This window comes from Staurois parvus, unplaced genomic scaffold, assembly GCF_062004578.1.
Source record: "Staurois parvus isolate SC_StPar_1 unplaced genomic scaffold, SC_StPar_1.0 ptg000151l, whole genome shotgun sequence".
Taxonomy (NCBI): Eukaryota; Metazoa; Chordata; class Amphibia; order Anura; family Ranidae; genus Staurois; species Staurois parvus.
Window position 1 is genome coordinate 17,828,216 of NW_028317947.1, and position 16,827 is coordinate 17,845,042.

The 16,827-nt window shown below is 42.5% G+C and overlaps 1 protein-coding gene across 5 annotated transcripts in view; it reads right to left on the reverse strand.

Moving 5' to 3' along the window:
* Nucleotides 1-16,827, reverse strand: part of GPATCH8 (G-patch domain containing 8) — a 91,379-nt gene that overhangs the window by 23,692 nt on the left and 50,860 nt on the right. For 3 of the 5 annotated variants that reach the window (XM_089674560.1, XM_089674559.1, XM_089674558.1), the window contains exon 3: nt 4,263-4,335. In XM_089674560.1, coding sequence (XP_089530686.1) covers nt 4,263-4,335 — 73 coding nt within the window. Of the gene's footprint in view, nt 1-4,262; nt 7,522-12,412; nt 12,430-16,827 lie in introns of those variants that run through there. The other 2 variants (XM_089674561.1, XM_089674563.1) reach the window with 2 other exon arrangements.

A 16,827-nucleotide genomic window follows, 5' to 3' on the forward strand; every position in this document is an offset into this window, starting at 1 on the left:
GCTTGCACTCTGACCATCAGGGTAGAAAGCCAAAGAATGTTTAAAGAACTACAGATGGGAAATAGAAAGAGTACCGAGCTGCTGCACCTGTATAGCTTAGTTGGGGTATCCACACTGGGTCCACCATTATACATGAGTGGTCTTCTGAAATACTCTAAGCAACAATCTAACTACAGCTAATCCTGTTTCTGCCCCCTTTGAAACATTCCAATCCTAGAAAACTCACCTCCCTTTGGTACCAAGGCAATGGCCACCTATCATGGTCTAAGTCAGAGTCCTATCTGAACAAAGCTTCTCCCTTTCAGCTGTGATTATATGACCAGTGGTGTGGTCACACTGCAAGCATCTGAGGGAGATACCATCAGTTTTCATATAATAGTCAAGAATTTCTCCACCTCTGAATATTTATATATTTAGTGTTGCAAGTGAGTTGGAATGGGTTGATTATGCCATTGTGCTGGCCACGCATCTGACAAGTTTGTGGCCATTTACAAAAGAAGCAAATGGATCGAGGCATCCCATAAACAGTTTCCAACAAAATCTTCAATTGATCAAATTTGATAGTGGTGGAATGCCTTCATCCATTTAATCAATCTTATGCATCAAAAGCAGCTTACAATTTCCACAAAAAAAAGTTGAAGCATATGGTTAGTGTTAACCAGATTGAAAAATACTGGCTACAAACAAGAGTTACAAAGTACATAAATCATATGGGCCGAGACACAAATTGTGTCAATGGGAAAAGAAAGCCTTACTTCCGGGGAACGAGGCTTATCTTCAAGTACGCTGATAGTGGTAAATGACTGGCCATCTTGGAGGTTCTCAGCTGACCATTATAGCTGCACCTGGACTGTCTAACAGTTATCAAACGTTTCTCACCCAAAGGTATATATGGTGCATGTTCAAAGCACAACTTTTTGGGCATGTGCCGATGAGCAATTGGACTCATTTAAAATGCTTTAGAGTTCCATCACATGTGCATTTATGCTGCTTCCGTTCTACATTTGACCTCCAGAATTGCATTTCTGCATTAACCTGTGAAAGACAGAAAAAGCAGGTCTGAAGTAAACAAAAGCCCATGTACACAGGCCTTTGACGCCTAAAAATGTATTTGGTAAGGCTGTACAAAGTAGTAAGTATGACAACCAGATCAGTTATCTCAAGTCATATCACTGACTAGATGGTTACCATCAACACTTCACTTAGCTTAGCTTTAGAGCCTGTGCACAGGTGTATTTGTTTGCATCAGAACTGGTTTTCGTCTTATACCAGTCAATCAATCAGAATGCCAAAGCAGCATGATGCAGCCGAGAAGGTCAACAAATTCAGAAGTGTTTCAAACTGATCACAAGCAGAATTCACCCAAAAGCATTCTGCATTTGCTCATCTAAACAAGCCCTTATTCAGTAGGCCTTTTATTCTAAGGCAGCATCCCAGAATACATATAGAGATGTCAAAACTGAAGACCTCCCAGGCCTTACTGACATTCCATAACTATAATAAGACATTACTGACCAATAATGAAGAGCAGGTGGCTGGAGGGGCTGAGCCCAAGTTCTATTTGATGTCCTGAAGTGTAGGTTTCCATAAGACAGCAACCCAAAATAGAGGGACTCCTGGGGGGTTACAGCAAACATCTAAAATAGTGCGCTAAACTACTACTGGTTTACTCCAATTAACGTGAATGCTTTTCAGAGTTTAAAGAGAATACAACTAGCAGCTTGGAGTGGTGAGGAGTATGAAATCCTAGATATTGGTGCTGAGAATGTGACAGCAGCAAGAGGATATAATTTTATTATATTGCTCTAGGCAACATGCCAGGAACAACGCTAAAGGGATCCAAGGATTGACTGCAGGAGCTTATAGTAAGGCACGTAGTGGAGAGTCAGTTCAGCACCACATAAATTACTAGCTATACAATCGGTTCAAATGCAGCAATTTAAACAGCCTCCAAAACTCACTGTTAAGTGGTCGAAAGGTTCCATCAACAAGGGATTATCAATACAAAACAGTAAAATGTATTGAGCAATAGAAAAAACTCAAAACATGTTGTACATGTAAGGAGGATGATGAGCCTTTAGTTTGATGCTGAGATGGTGAAATAAGGTTAAATCACATACTACCACCCCATGTAGAGTGAAATTTATGGATTTCTCTACTCAGCAACAATTTCATCTCACTTGCTGCTAAATTCACTCTTGAAACAAGCACAAGTCATGGACAATAGTTCCAGTAATTGAGAGTACTTCTCTCCATGTGGTCATTTGGTTGGCTGTTTTAATGTTCGTATTCTATTATACTGGTGATTAAACTATAAGGAGGAGGGGGAATTGGCCATTGCTCTTCAGATCTAAGGATGTTTCGGGAAGGTATAGTCACACCAAGCCTTCACGTTTAAAAGTACAAATGTAGCCTTTTCAACACAGAGGAACCCTTGAAATAACTTTCCTTCCTCAGGGAACTCCTGCTAAAAAATTTCTTTTATCTACTCAACTCATGATACATTAGTGTGACGGTCAGTGAGAAGAATGCTCCTTACACTTGTAGTCATTGGGAGGATCAAGGGTGCCAGAGGGAACTTATCTGAGAGACATACATTTCTCACTGCGCAAGGAACCCCTTGCAACCTTTGCAGGAACCCTAAGGTTCCACGGAACCCTTGTCTAAGGAATACCTCTATTAATGGCTTTACTATGCATAAAATGGATTTTTTTTTTAGGTTTACTTTATTATGTTCGGTACTAAAATTGTAAAAAAATTTTAGTTTTGTAATACGGAGTATGAATATTTCAAAGTTACCACTTGCAATCACTAGGTGGCTCTCCGATGGATTAGGAGCCTATTGCTCCTGTTTGCAAGGCTAGATATAGCTTTTAAATTGCAAATGCGCTTTTTAATTAGTGTCCATGAAACTGCTTTATGTAAACCGGTTGAACATATAAAATTCTTCATGAAGCAGAAACTAGTGTTCTCAAGGACTCCTGAAAGTCACATTATTACTTTGTACAAAAGGTTTCTAGTGTTTTATCTGAATGGGTCTCGTGACACCTTGAGGAATGCGATATATGGACTTATTTTAATTAAAGTCTTCTTGAGTTGAAGCATAGCACAAGCTCAAGTGTCTGTTGTGAGATTAAATCCTCCTCCAAGAAGCCTTGAATTGCCTGAGCTCCACACACAGTTCTACAGCTGCCAACATCTGATGCATTGAGAAACAACGTAATTTAAACCTGGGCCAGATGCAGGAGAGAACGAGGCTTTAAATATCCAGTTTGGCGTGTTAAGTTACTTGAAACCCATGAATATTGTACACAGGTCAGACAAGTCTACAAGCAAGTCTGACTGACAGGTTACAAGGCAGTACACCCGAACCTAAAAACTCTCAACCTTCACAATCATGTCTTCTTACCAATATAGGGCCTTCAAGGTAGAAAGTATACTCTGGTTTACACTATCACTTGTGCATTTGTCCATCGCTCAACAACTTATGAAACATTTCAGTATGATGGATTACCGTGACTTAAACCAAAGAAAGCAGTTCCATGAATAATAAGGGGGGGGGGGGGGTTCTTTCACCCAAGTGCAAAACCCACAAACTTAAATTGTGCCCACTGATCTTTTTAAAGAAGGCAACAAAAAAAGGCAACATACTGCTTTGCCAAAACAAACTGGACTGAAACATGAAGAACATGTCACCTTTGCACATGAAGCGTTGGGGCGTAATTAACGAAGCTTAGGATCCGCTGGTAGCATATGGGCACACCACCTTTTACAACTGGTGATGCAATAGACAACTCCCCCCCACCCCCCAAATAAATACATTTCCTTGCTGTTCATCACAGATATAAAACAACTATGGGCCCATATGGCCCACCAAATCTGCAACACTTCCTAGGTAGCCAATCTTGTATAGGGAAACTGATCAGGTGGTTCCCCTATTGCTCTCTGGAGAAAAACCTGGTGGCAGAGGACCATCCCCTTGCATAAACTGGTACCTCAATTTGCAAATTATTTTATTTTTTTTTTACTGAAGCATGCAGGGTACAAGAAGCTTAAAAACTAAATAACAGCCTCCCCAACTTGTTGCTTGTTGTCTGTTATCAGATCATCTTGTCGGCGCAAAACAGTATTGAAAGGGAAAGAGCAAAAGGTATGAAGTGAAAAAAGAGGGGGGAATACATGGGCATTCAACAACAATCCTTTTCATGAAAAAAAAAAAAAAAAAACACACACATTGAAAATTAAATCAGCAACTGACTTACCCTGAAGGGTTTTTCCCAGGCCCTGGCCGAGCTTCCACCCATGCTTCTGCAGTAAGCGATGTCCGATGTTATCCTGAACGGATAGGGGAAAGAAGGAGGGGGGAGAAAAAAAAACACGAAAATATTCCGGTAATAAAATTTGCCCCCCCTCCCTTTGATCATTTACTCTCCACTGGTGACCGAAGTTTGTGAGAACTGACAGTCATGCAAAGAAAATAAACAAAAAAGTATATAAATATAAAATTCTACTGAGTAAATTACAAAGTAATAAATAAAAAAAAAAAATCTAAGTGTATGGTGACATAAAACACTGTGCTCCCTACACTATGGTCTGATAGGGTAAAGGTGGTATTCTTACTGGCTCTCCAGTAATCTGCAGGAACAAGTCATATGCTGGGGTGTCTGGTAGAGACATACATGGATACAAGTTCAAAATGAAACCGGGAAACACAAAGCATAGGACAAAACACCTAGCCATCACCTGGACCACAAGGAAGGTACTGTCCCAAACAGAGCTAAAGAGGAGGACCGAGTTGGAATTTCACAATAGAACATGGACGAAAACTGCATTTACTCCCAACAATTTGTTTATTAAGACCCTTGTTGGATAGAGAACATGTTCAGCTGGAAACCAACTCTTTAGTTGCATAGTGACATCTGAGGCCTCCAATTGCATGAAGGTGCAATTAGAGCTTCCAAAATGCAGTGTAACGACAAGGCCAATATGAATTGGCATCTAGCTTGACAACTTTAGCATCACAGGAAAAAAAAAAAAAATGACAAATTCACTAAAGACTGCTTTTTATGGATATTTTATGCAAGTTACAGTTAAAAGGGCCAGTAAGCCTAAATGGCCAATGTTCCCAACCACCAATAATTGGGAAAAAATGTCAGGTTCTACCTGAAACCTCATTTAAGATTTAAAAAAAAAAAAAAAAGACAGATTTTAGAAAAGATTCAAGTTGGTACGTGCATGCCTTAAAGCTAAACTCCAGGCAAAAAGCTAAACACACAGATTAAATACATATATGGAACCGGATTTACTTGCCAAAAAATTTGCACTTCTGTTCATCCAATCCCAAGAATTAGCCACACAGAAGAGACCTGTCTGGCAGGGCAGGAGACCGGATTTTTCTCTTCAGCAGTTAAGTACAGGTCTTGTCCCTCCCTCAACCTGTGACTACACAGTGAAAAGTGAAAGGAGAGGCAAACTGGTGAGCTCATCTCTCCATCACTCTGCTCTCTCCTAGCAGGACATGAGCGCTGCAGCTCAACTGAATGGCTCCTTGTGCTGCAGCTCAACTGAATGGCTCCTTGTGCTGCAGCTCAACTGAATGGCTCCTTGTGCTGCAGCTCAACTGAATGGCTCCTTGTGCTGCAGCTCAACTGAATGGCTCCTTGTGCTGCTTCTCTCTCAGTCAGAGTCTTGCAGTACAGTGGTTTCCAAGAGGTAGATACCTGGTCCATTTCAGGTACCTACATCCGCATTTAAAAAAAAAAAATATACATCTGAATACAGAGCTGCAGTATCTCGGTGTCTTTGAATCTGTTTGGAGTTCAGCTTTAATGATCAAAAGATAATAAGCAATGAGCTGGCTATATTACAGCCACTCGTATTTTAGGTTTACTGGTCCTTCAAAAAGGGAGACAATAAAAAACTCATACTTCAATTTTTGGGTAGGCATCAGTGTGCCAGCCAGCTTCTTACAGCTCATAATTCTGCCTATCGGACTCAATTTCAAGTTTCAAAACGTTTTGCTCTCGTTAACTCCTGATGGGACAGCACACTTCTTCCCCTGGGGGGAAACTCTTGAAGACACAGACTTGTGAGTGACCCAGAAGCCAACAATGTAGCAAGACTCGTATATACCATTTGGCTTCCAACTTAGCTTTCTCAAATGACATTTTTGATCATCTCAGACGTAACTAAAAGCATGCAGCAAAATGTTATTTTTTATTTATTTTCGGAAGAAACCATTGGTGTTAGTGTTATCCAGACAAGAGTAATCATGGGAGAGAAGTAAACAGAAGAGGTACACCTGTAGGCCTGGCTTTATCAAATGGGATTTAAGAATGATTGCATAGCCTCTAATGCAAAAAAAGGGGGGTGAGACAGGACAGGGTTAACAGCCAAGGATGTGTAAGTGCAAATGATAAAGCAAAAACAGAGAGGCATGGGGGGTGGGGGGTCCCAGCAGAGTGTCTCATCTTCCCTTTACGCAATCAGGTCCTAAACACTGGACAGTAGAGGACCCCAAAACGTATCCTTCACCTGCACATGGTGGGAGCATACATCTCATGGGCCAAAAACTCCAGTATCAAAGAAAAAAAAAAAAAGTTAAAATGTTGTTGCCTTTCAGCAGTGAGATGTGCAATTTTAATTTCAACAAAATGGCTGCCTGAAGGCCAAAACAAAGAACACGAATAAACCCTATATAATCTAAAAACGAGCATGTGTCAGCACCATAGATTTCATCAATACACCAATTATACGGCTGCTTAGTGCATTTCAACAGATCATTGTGCTTTCCATAAACTGCTCAGAGCCGGCATACTGACGATGCAGTCTACTACGGAGACAATATTTCTGTGCAATGACGAAGGGAAGGCGCTACAAGGCACTAAGAAGATGGGAGGGGGGAAACAATAGAGAAAGGCTGAAGGAGGAGGGGGGGGTGGGTGACTCATACTGCAGGGTGGAACGTAGCAGGACATAGAAGGGAGTCTTGTTCTGCATTCCTATGCACAAAGGCGCATTGCAGAAGAGCAGCATAGGGAGGTGTTAAACAGTGCCTACTAATGACAGCTATGGGATAGAAACATAGCTGCATCATGAATTGTAATCACTTCCAATATTACCGGGGCTTTTCCTGAAATTTAAAAAAGGACAAAATGACAGATATTAAGCTTACTGGCTGTCATAAGGGCTATAACCAAAATTCAACATTCATAGACATCCTATGGGATTAGAATGGCACAGACGACGTGATCATGCAAAGGTCACCCTGTGTATGCAGTCCTCTTTGTGAATGGCCACATTTTTTATCTAATGGGTCAGGCAGAATTATCTGCATATGTAAGCTTTGGACTAGTTAAAACAGCTATTTTTTTTGCTAGCAGTAAAAAATGATCTGTTCTAGCAGTTATTAGGCTGGGTGGAAGGTATGGAATGACCAAGCCTTAAAGGACTTAAAGGACTCTGGAAGCAAGGAGTCAGCAAGATTTTCCAACAATCTGGAAAGTTCATTGCAACAGTAGTCTTCCTCCAACCCCGCACACCCCCCTCCCACTGATTTCTCCATCACGTCCAACCACGCCACCATCAAGCCCACCCAGCAAGCCAGAGTACTTGGTGTCATTCTAGACTCCAATCTATCTTTCCAGCCCCAAGTCCAATCGCTAACAAACTCATGCAGACTCCACCTCCGCAACATCGCTAAAATACGCCCATTCCTAAACCCAGAAACTACTAAGCAGCTCATCCACTTCCTCATCATATCACGACTCGATTACTGCAACTCCCTCCTCACTGGCCTGCCTCACCACAGGCTATCCCCGCTTCAGTCGATCCTGAATACGGCGGTCAGACTCATCCACCTTACCAACCGCTCCGTTTCCGCCACCCCTCTCTGCAAATCCCTCCACTGGCTTCCGATTGCCCAACAGATCAAATTCAAAATGCTAACACTGACGTACAAAGCTGTTTGTAATTCTGCCCCAAACTACATCACTGACCTAATATCCAAATACCACCCAAAATGCACTCTCCACTCTTCACAAGACCTCCTTCTCTCTAGTTCCCTGATCTCCTCCTCCCATGCCCGCCTCCAGGACTTCTCCAGGGCATCACCCATCCTCTGGAACTCCCTACCCCAATCCATTAGCCTATCTCCCACTCTCCTCTCCTTTAGGCGCACCCTAAAAACCCACCTCTTCAGGGAAGTCTACCCCACCCTCTGCGGTCGATCTCCTCCACTCTTCCTACCACTCCATCCCCCACAGCTTTTCCTCCCGTACCACTATCCCCTCCCTCCTAGATTGTAAGCTCCAAGGAGCAGGGTCCTCGAACCCCTCGTGTATTGTATTGTCTCCCATTGTAATGTACAGCACTGAGCAAACTGCTGGCGCTATATAAATACTGTATAATAATAATAACAGATCATCCATAGATCGCAATATTGCAGGTAACATGTTTAGTGTGTTTTATGTAAGATCTATCCATCTATGCAGGGATGTAAAGTATACCTGAGATTATACCGCTTAAAACAAAAATTGGAAGTTCTAAAATGTGAGGGTCAGCACACTCCTCTTCTGCCTCTCTATTGGTTCATCAAGGCATCTTCATGGACCAACACAGAGGTAGGATGGGGTGGGAAGATCTTTAACGTACTCATTTGAAGTCACAAAATGCATACATGAGTACAGTTTTGGTATTTGCTACCTTTATTTTATTCCTAAACAGGGGTTAGGCAGCAAAACAAAATGTGGTGTAAAATAAAGGGGTCTTTCATCAAAGAAAAACCTTATGGGAGGTCATAACGCAGACTGGCGAGGGTTTCTCCACTCAAAAACCCCATGGACCAGCTGTCTACAAAAAGGCAGCTCTGCCCCTTTTGGACCAGACCCAACCAGTTTGTCCTTTCATGTACAACATAGTTCATGGTTAGACAGCTGGAGTTGTGCTGCACCACTAAGCTCTAAAGACTGCCAGCAAATGGATATTTTTGGATTCTGAGAGGGTGGAACCATACTGGTCAAGGTGTCATGGGAAGGGATTTCCTCTTTAAAGGTTAAATTGTTTAAGAAAAAAGGATCTCCCCCTTTAAGTTGGCAAAATACAGTACATGGCTGCAAAGAATGGAAAACATGACACCCTGCCAGAGAGATTCTCAAAAACATCAAGTCTGCCAAAAGAAAGAACAAAACAGCACTCAATCCTGAAGATCGGAAAACCCACTATGACAGATTGTGGAGAAATATTCTGGAAAGCCCCAACAGTAATTAGGGTCTGGGAAATGATGCAACTTAAAGTGAACAGGCTATGCGCAAGACAGTGTATAAACACTACTAGAACCATACTATGGTGCCCAAAAACTTTGGTCCTAAACTCATACCGAGCCAAGACTTTTCTACAAGTAGAAAGCAAGTCCTGCCCCCTCCTGGATCTACACCATACCCCCATAAATCAACTGTCAATTGCCGCAGCCTCTTCGTCCAGTAAAAATTCTAGTATTTGCAAAATGACAGTGGATGGACGTTAATTTTGAGGTGGACAGAGCTTAATAACTTGGCAGATAAGTAATCTTGGTGTATGCTGGGAGTGGTAGTCTTCCGCAGAGAGGCTGTGTTGCGGGAAGAAGGTGAATACATCCAGGAAGCCTGAGATTCGTACATACACTGCAGCATTTGCACAGCCCGTTCTTTGTGATCCAGCCATCCACCTATCATCTATATCCAGAGAAGGGAGTTTCCTGTAAGCAGGCATCCTCACCTACCCATCCCTTAAAGGGACCTCTGACTACCTGGATCCGTTTAAACGTCTACCAGGCACATAAGACCATAACCCTGAGGGAGGATTACCTACGCCCCTGACCAGACCTCTACTTGATGAGGAGGCCCTGGATGTGATACTTAATGCGTATATTAATTACGCATCTGGTGAGTGTGTAATTTTACCGTATCTCTTGGAGCACCACCACCGAATTTTAACCAGTTGCATGGCACCTTATATTCACACAAGACTCACTCATATTGAACTTTTATTTATAATTATATCAGTCTAATACCCTATATACTGCTGTTTCATATTTTAAATGCTGCATTATTTTATCATTGTAAGGTTTTATGTTGGTTACCTTGAGTGCTTAGCTGCTGATTGGATAGCGCTCACTTTCAGATTACTATATATTATATACAGCTGGGGCTTGGGATCCAACATTTTCCTTAAAGCGGGGACTCCCTGCTGGCACCACACACTGATCAGGGGCTGCAGCCAGCTGATTGAGAAAGATTTTCGAACAAGCCCGAAGGGCATGCCAAACAGGCCCATCCATACATGGAACAAAATTCGTCTGCGTCCCGACTGAACTGGCTGAATTTCAATCCATCTATGGCCAGCTCCATTCATACTTTAAGACACAGAGAATTTTTTGAAGACAAAAAGGGGCTTGCTGGCTCAACAAGACACCAGCATTTTTGGCAATAATGTCAATTAATACACTTTAGCACACATAACTGGTTCATGTAAATGCAATTTCGTGCCCTTTGTATATTACAGTGTCTAACATATATGGCTATTTATACACTTAATGAACACAAGTGGTAGTACCGCGTGCCAAAAGAGAGATTTGTATTAAAAGGCTATTTGAATGCTTTTCATTGTAAACCAGCAGTGGCAGTGCCAGCTGTATGTAAACTGTGTACACTGTGGAATGATAACTAGGGTAAAGAGTTGGCTATAAGCCGATGCAACAGTCTAATGTGCAGGCTAGCTTCATCCTAAAGGTCACGCCTCTAAGGAAGCCAATTCGGGGAAAAAATAAACAATTCTAGGACTGCTAGTAAAACTTCACTATATTAAATGGAGTGATCTACGCAGAGGGCTTTGCATCACCTTTCATCCCTTACTGCCCATCTTACCCCTCCACTGAAATAAATGGGCCTTGTGCAAAACCCCAGCAATGGATAGACAATACCCAATTCCCAACGCATCAAATTTAAACTTCTAACCCTGACCTACAAAGCCGTTCACAACACTGCCCCTGACTACCTCACCAACCTGATCCCCAAGTACCGCCCTACCCGTACCCTTCGCTCCTCACAGGACCTCCTCCTATCCTGCTCCCTGGTCTCCTCCTCCCATGCACGACTGCAGGACTTCTCCAGGTCCTCCCCCATCCTCTGGAACTCACTGCCCCAATCCATCAGACTGTCGCCTTCCCTCTTCACATTCAGGCGCTCCCTCAAAACCCATCTCTTCAGGGAAGCCTACCCCACCCTCACCTAACGGCCATTCTCCCTCTTTCCTCCCACCCCTCATTCCCCTCAGCCACTTCCTATTGTACCTTTACCCCCTCCCTCCTAGATTGTAAGCTCGAAAGAGTAGGGCCCTCTTACCCCTCGTACATTGTTTGTTATTGTTGTACTGTGCCATGTATTGTCCCCCCCTCTATTGTACAGCGCTGAGCAAACCCTTTGGCGCTATATAAACTCGATGTAATAATAATAATAATAATAATAATAATAATACAGAAATAGGAGCCAAATCACCAATTTGCATCTCTACACTGGATTTGGAAAGCAATGTAAAGCTGTACTGACAGGCTATCCATATCCACCCAAACAAAAGCAACAATGGACGATGGGTAGAGAACTCCAAATCCAGATTATGATCAGCCCACTGACCAAATACGAATTCTGCTTACAGGTACATGCTTAAATGTAAACCTGTCCGTTTTAAACTTTAGAAACCCGTGCTAATCAAAAGGCACCACGTTTTGCTAGAAAACCCTACTTTATGTACCAGCATGAAACCGTTTTCCCTTTGTCACCAAGGAGTTGACTTTCTTGACTTCATGACTAAGCCATGCCAAACTGCCATCTCCACGTGCAATCACAGTATCCCAATGGCCAACAAGGTTACTCATTGGAATTGGGTGGCTATTTTTTTTTTTATACAGGGTGGCAAACACCTTTATAATGCACAAAAACTGCCGGGATCTGATTTGCTGCTTTACAAAAAAAAAAAAAAAAAAACTGTTAAAACGTGTTGTAGAAAACTGCCCATGATCTGTGTCGCTTTAGGTAAAGGAAAATAGTGTTGGACCTATATGAAAGATGATGGTGCAATTTGGGAAACTTTCTGCTGTGGAAAATCCAAACTTACACTATGGGCTACCTATAAAGCAAATAAAATATAGTAGTACACGAAATGGACCACAGCCAAAAACCTCACTAGAGCGCTACGGCGCAAAAGGCAAAGTGGGTGTGACCAGGCTGCTCAGGGGAGGGGAGGCACTCTGCTTGGGTAAGAGGGGGAAAAAAAAAATCACTATGAGCTTTCTACAAGAAAGGTTAAAAAAAAGACAGACAAAATGGGGAAAGCATTGCTAGTTTCCAAAAGATAATACAAGTGGAGTGGAAATACGAACCTGGCTTTAAAAACAGGGCTGTCAAAGGAACAATTAAATGTAACACAGTAAGAAACACAGATTTTTTTGGTTTTTCTATTTTAATGTTTTTTTTTGTTGTTGCATTGTCACCAAGCCACTGCTTGCAAGTTAAAAGGCTTAATATAGAGATATGAAAGCAGGAGAAGTGAAATGAAAAGGCATAGACAAAGTAATATGAAGGATTGTAAACTGGAGGGCTGGGCTAAGTGCTGGGGGGTTACAGAGGAGAGGGGCAAAAAGGAGAGGAAATGGGAAAGAATGAAGAAGTTAAAAAGGAAAAAACGGAGAGAAGATGGCACTTGGTAAGGGGGTGATGGATGCACTTGGCAGACATTGGCATCACTTACAGAGCCAGTCAAGAGCAGTGCCTGCTAAGAAAAGTCATCCAGCCATTAAAACCCTTGCTGAGGACGCATACTTACAAGCCTTTGCAGCTGCACCACTGCCTAAACCTCTGCTAGATTCAAAGTTGGTCATTACCCACTGACACCTTGCTGACACCTTGAGGCATCGTAAAAGGTACCAAAATGTCTCTGCCATGACACACACCCTGTCTAAGCTCGTTGCAGTTCCTGGGCATGTTTGGATTCACTCTTTATGAAGCAGATGGTGTCAATCCTCACTGAGACTTTGCTGACCACTGGACTTGTTCACTATATACAGTAACAGTCTCTTGTATAGTCTATATACAAAACTTCTTCACATGAGGGCTGGGGCAGCAATAAAGGCTCATAAGTACAAGTTCCAGCAGATAAAACCCACCCTGTTCGATCAGTCTATGTGTTTTCTGTATGGCTGGAGAGCAGTACTTTATTCACCTGTTACCAAAATATTGAGGGCAAAATAGAGGTAGTAACTCAACTGTTCATCATACAGATATATGGTATAGAGATCACTACTACACACTAAAAAAGAAACAAAAAGCACACAGATGACTGCCCTGTAGAGATTTTCTTTTATGAAGTGTGCCTTAAAAACAAAACATTTAAACTGACAAGGTCTGGGTCGCTAGCTGGGGTGACTAGAGATATACCACCGATCATGAGATCAGCAGGGGGAATGGAAGTGAGGAACATGGGCCTAGTGACATCTGTCGGAGTATGGGGCACGCACAAGAAAAGACTATCAGACTGCCAGTGAAAAGATACCATAATGTACCACCTCTATTTTGCTCTCATCAGTCCACCTCCACCAGCTCTTGAGTGGGTGTTAAGTTCAGCTCAGCGTGCTCCGTATTAAGAACTGAATGCTCACTGTGGTAATCTCATGCATACTTGCAGGGCTGAGAGGCCCCGACCAGCCCCTCAAAACCAAGCCCTGCAGCTCACTACAAGTTGACACCACCAAGGCCGGACAGAGAGGAAGTTGTTGAGTCAGGCTATGCCGTGCGGCGCCCAACTTGGCGCCAGTAAGTAACCCTTCTCACTTGCCAATGGCTTGGTTCGTTTCAAGAACCTTCCGGTAGGGGAAGGGTTAACGTTGGCCAAGCTGGACCCAGGCAGTCTCAGAGTCCACAGATCCTGCCAGATGCACTCCACGGGAACGTGCAAGTTCTGCTTTTTCCACAGCTAAAACAGCACAGATTTTCCTGGGATGCCATACTGAGGAAATGCATTTAAAGGCAGCCCAGACACCCATATTCACACCACTCCAAGTTCAAATCATTTAATTCTTTTTTTAAAATAAAAAAAATGTATCTGCAAAGTAGACTATTCAGATACTTTCAGATGCTGCAAGGGTGATGTTTATATAAGAACACAATTTGGTCACTAATTGTACAGTACTGTTCAGGTAGAAAGTAAAGACTCCAAAAATTACAAAATGACCGTGACAAGTACATCATTTATACCTTGGCTGCTCACCTGGAAGTGCAAGGCTAGAATCTGTAGACTCCCAGAGATCTACCATAGCCCAACACCACACTCTTCCCCACAGGTATTGCTGCAGAGGCCGGCTAACACTCCCTCAGGAACCTTATCCTTGCCTGAACTCCCCAGACACCCAACTGTTGCTAAACACCCTGCAAACGGAAAAACCTTGATATTCTACATGACGAAGAACCTATCCAGCCTTCCTCTACTGCTTCATTTAAAAGAACTTGCCAGGCTTCATTCTACACCTTTATGAAAATATAAGAGTTACATATATAAAAGCCACCGTGGATATAGAGATCTTGATACTTCTGAATCTTTAACTGCTAGGTTATCTTATTGTAGCAGTCAACGCATAACCTTGCCTAACGTGAAACCTTTACATAACTTGAACAACAAGGTTGTCCATTATCAGTCATCTAGTATTATAAAAGTGACTTATGGACATAAATGCGTCACTCTTAAGAGCCATTGTTCTCATAAACATAAGGAACAGTTTATCAAATCAAAACGGATCTTTTAAACATAATGCTAAACCTGTTGGCCACTTTTTGGGGACCATAGTCTTCCAATGAGGCGGGCGGGTTAATCCAGGGCTGTCAGGAGCTCTGGAGAGAACATGACGATGCTCACCTTCTCCTGCTCAATCTGCCATTCATTGAAGCCATACTACAGCTTCTACAAATGACACAGGATCTTTGAATAGGGAAAAAGCAGATGATTGATAGCTACGACAACTCCGGAGATCCTGTGTCATTCACAAAAGCTGTAGTTGGGCTTCTATGAATGGCAGATTCGGCAGGAAAGTGCAGGCATAGTTGAGCTGTCTTGATGATGGTTCCTGACAGCCCTATAGTTGTATTGGCCCCTGCCACACCAGAAGATTAAGGGAGTGGGGTGGGTAGGAAAGATTAAGATTTCTCCTAAAACACAAAGAATCAGCACAAGGAGCACATATTAACTGAACGTTATGCCCCTTGTGCTGATTTTTCAGTTTTTAATAACGCGTATGTCTTTTAAAAATCTGTGTAAAGAAAGTGTTCCTCTGAAAGAGACCTGGAAAAACCTAGCATACCCTAAAATCTGTTCAACAGAGGAGCAGGTAGGACCCAGAGACGATGGGCTGCTTTCGAACTATAATATTACTCCACAAAGTGATCCTCCAACCAAACTAGCAGGGGAAAACATTACCATTCCTGGCCTTTGCTAAAACATAGGGGGCCTATTAATAAAAAAAAAAAAAAACACCCTGATATTTCACTAAACACCAAGAACCAAGAGACCCAGTACTTCCAAACAATAGGCAACTTACTAAACGTTGTCTGTCTCTACACTAGTGCTCCAAGTGCAGTGGTACCCTCCCCTGCAGCATTACCTTGTGCGCACTTTAGCTAGCAACATGCCAGCACATAGCAGAGAAAGGGAAGATTATATAAATATATACACACAAAGATATACGTGGTGTTCACTGGACCAAAACATAAAGGAGAAGGGTAAGGGAAAGATGAGGGAAGAAGTCCTAGAATATTAAAACCTTCACTGCTGGGGAGAGCAGCACCACCACCACTCCGAACCCTCCAGCAGTGAACAACGTAAGGAAAAAATAAAAAAAGGAAAAAATGTATATCATATATATATAAAAAAGAAATATAAAAAGGAAAAAAAAAAAAGGCAGAGCGTGCAATACAAACCAGGTCATGAGCAGCTTAGCTAATATTGGGATCAACTGCTGTGGAAGAGAAAGGCCAGATAGGGCCAAAGTTGTGTAAAGTTCTGTAAACCATCTACACACAGACACACACACACACACAAACACGACACAGACCTACGACTGGGTAGAGATGCCCATTGCTGCTTAGCTGGTTGTACAGACGTGGCAGGAAAGTGACCATGGTAGGAGCTTTCTGCTAATCCTCACCACATTGTGAGTGTTTTTTATATGGACAGGCTGTGCGTGAAAACGTATGCACATGAACACAGAAGTGGGAACAAGCTTTTGAACAATGCTAGAAGACCAGACCTGGCACAGTGATGGGTTACCACCCTGCGTCCTGAATCCTCGCTCTTAGTTATGGTTTGAAGAGGATTTGTCAATATTAAGCTGCAAAGCCAAAGAAGATTAAGAAGGGTAGAAAATGTTGTCCTCCAGTCATGAAGAGTTGTGATTACTGGGAACTGAAGTTTAAGTAAACATTTATAACTATGAACCTATTTAGGATGAACATGGTTCTGAACAAAAGGCACCATAAGGCTACATGTACAATGGAACTGCCGTGTGTAAACGCGGTACTGCGTTCAGCACTTGGGCGTGTATTCATTTCAATGGTACTTGCCATTGAAATGAACACCCAAGCACTAAATGCAGTTAGCGTTTTTGCCACGTTCGGTGGTTTTTTTTTTTGCCTAAATAATCCTCTCCTGAACGTGATTCTTCTGTGCTCAGGAGATGGACGTTTAACTGCCCCTGTACATAGGCACATAGGGGTTTATTTACTAAAGCTGGAGAGTCCAAAATCAGACTCC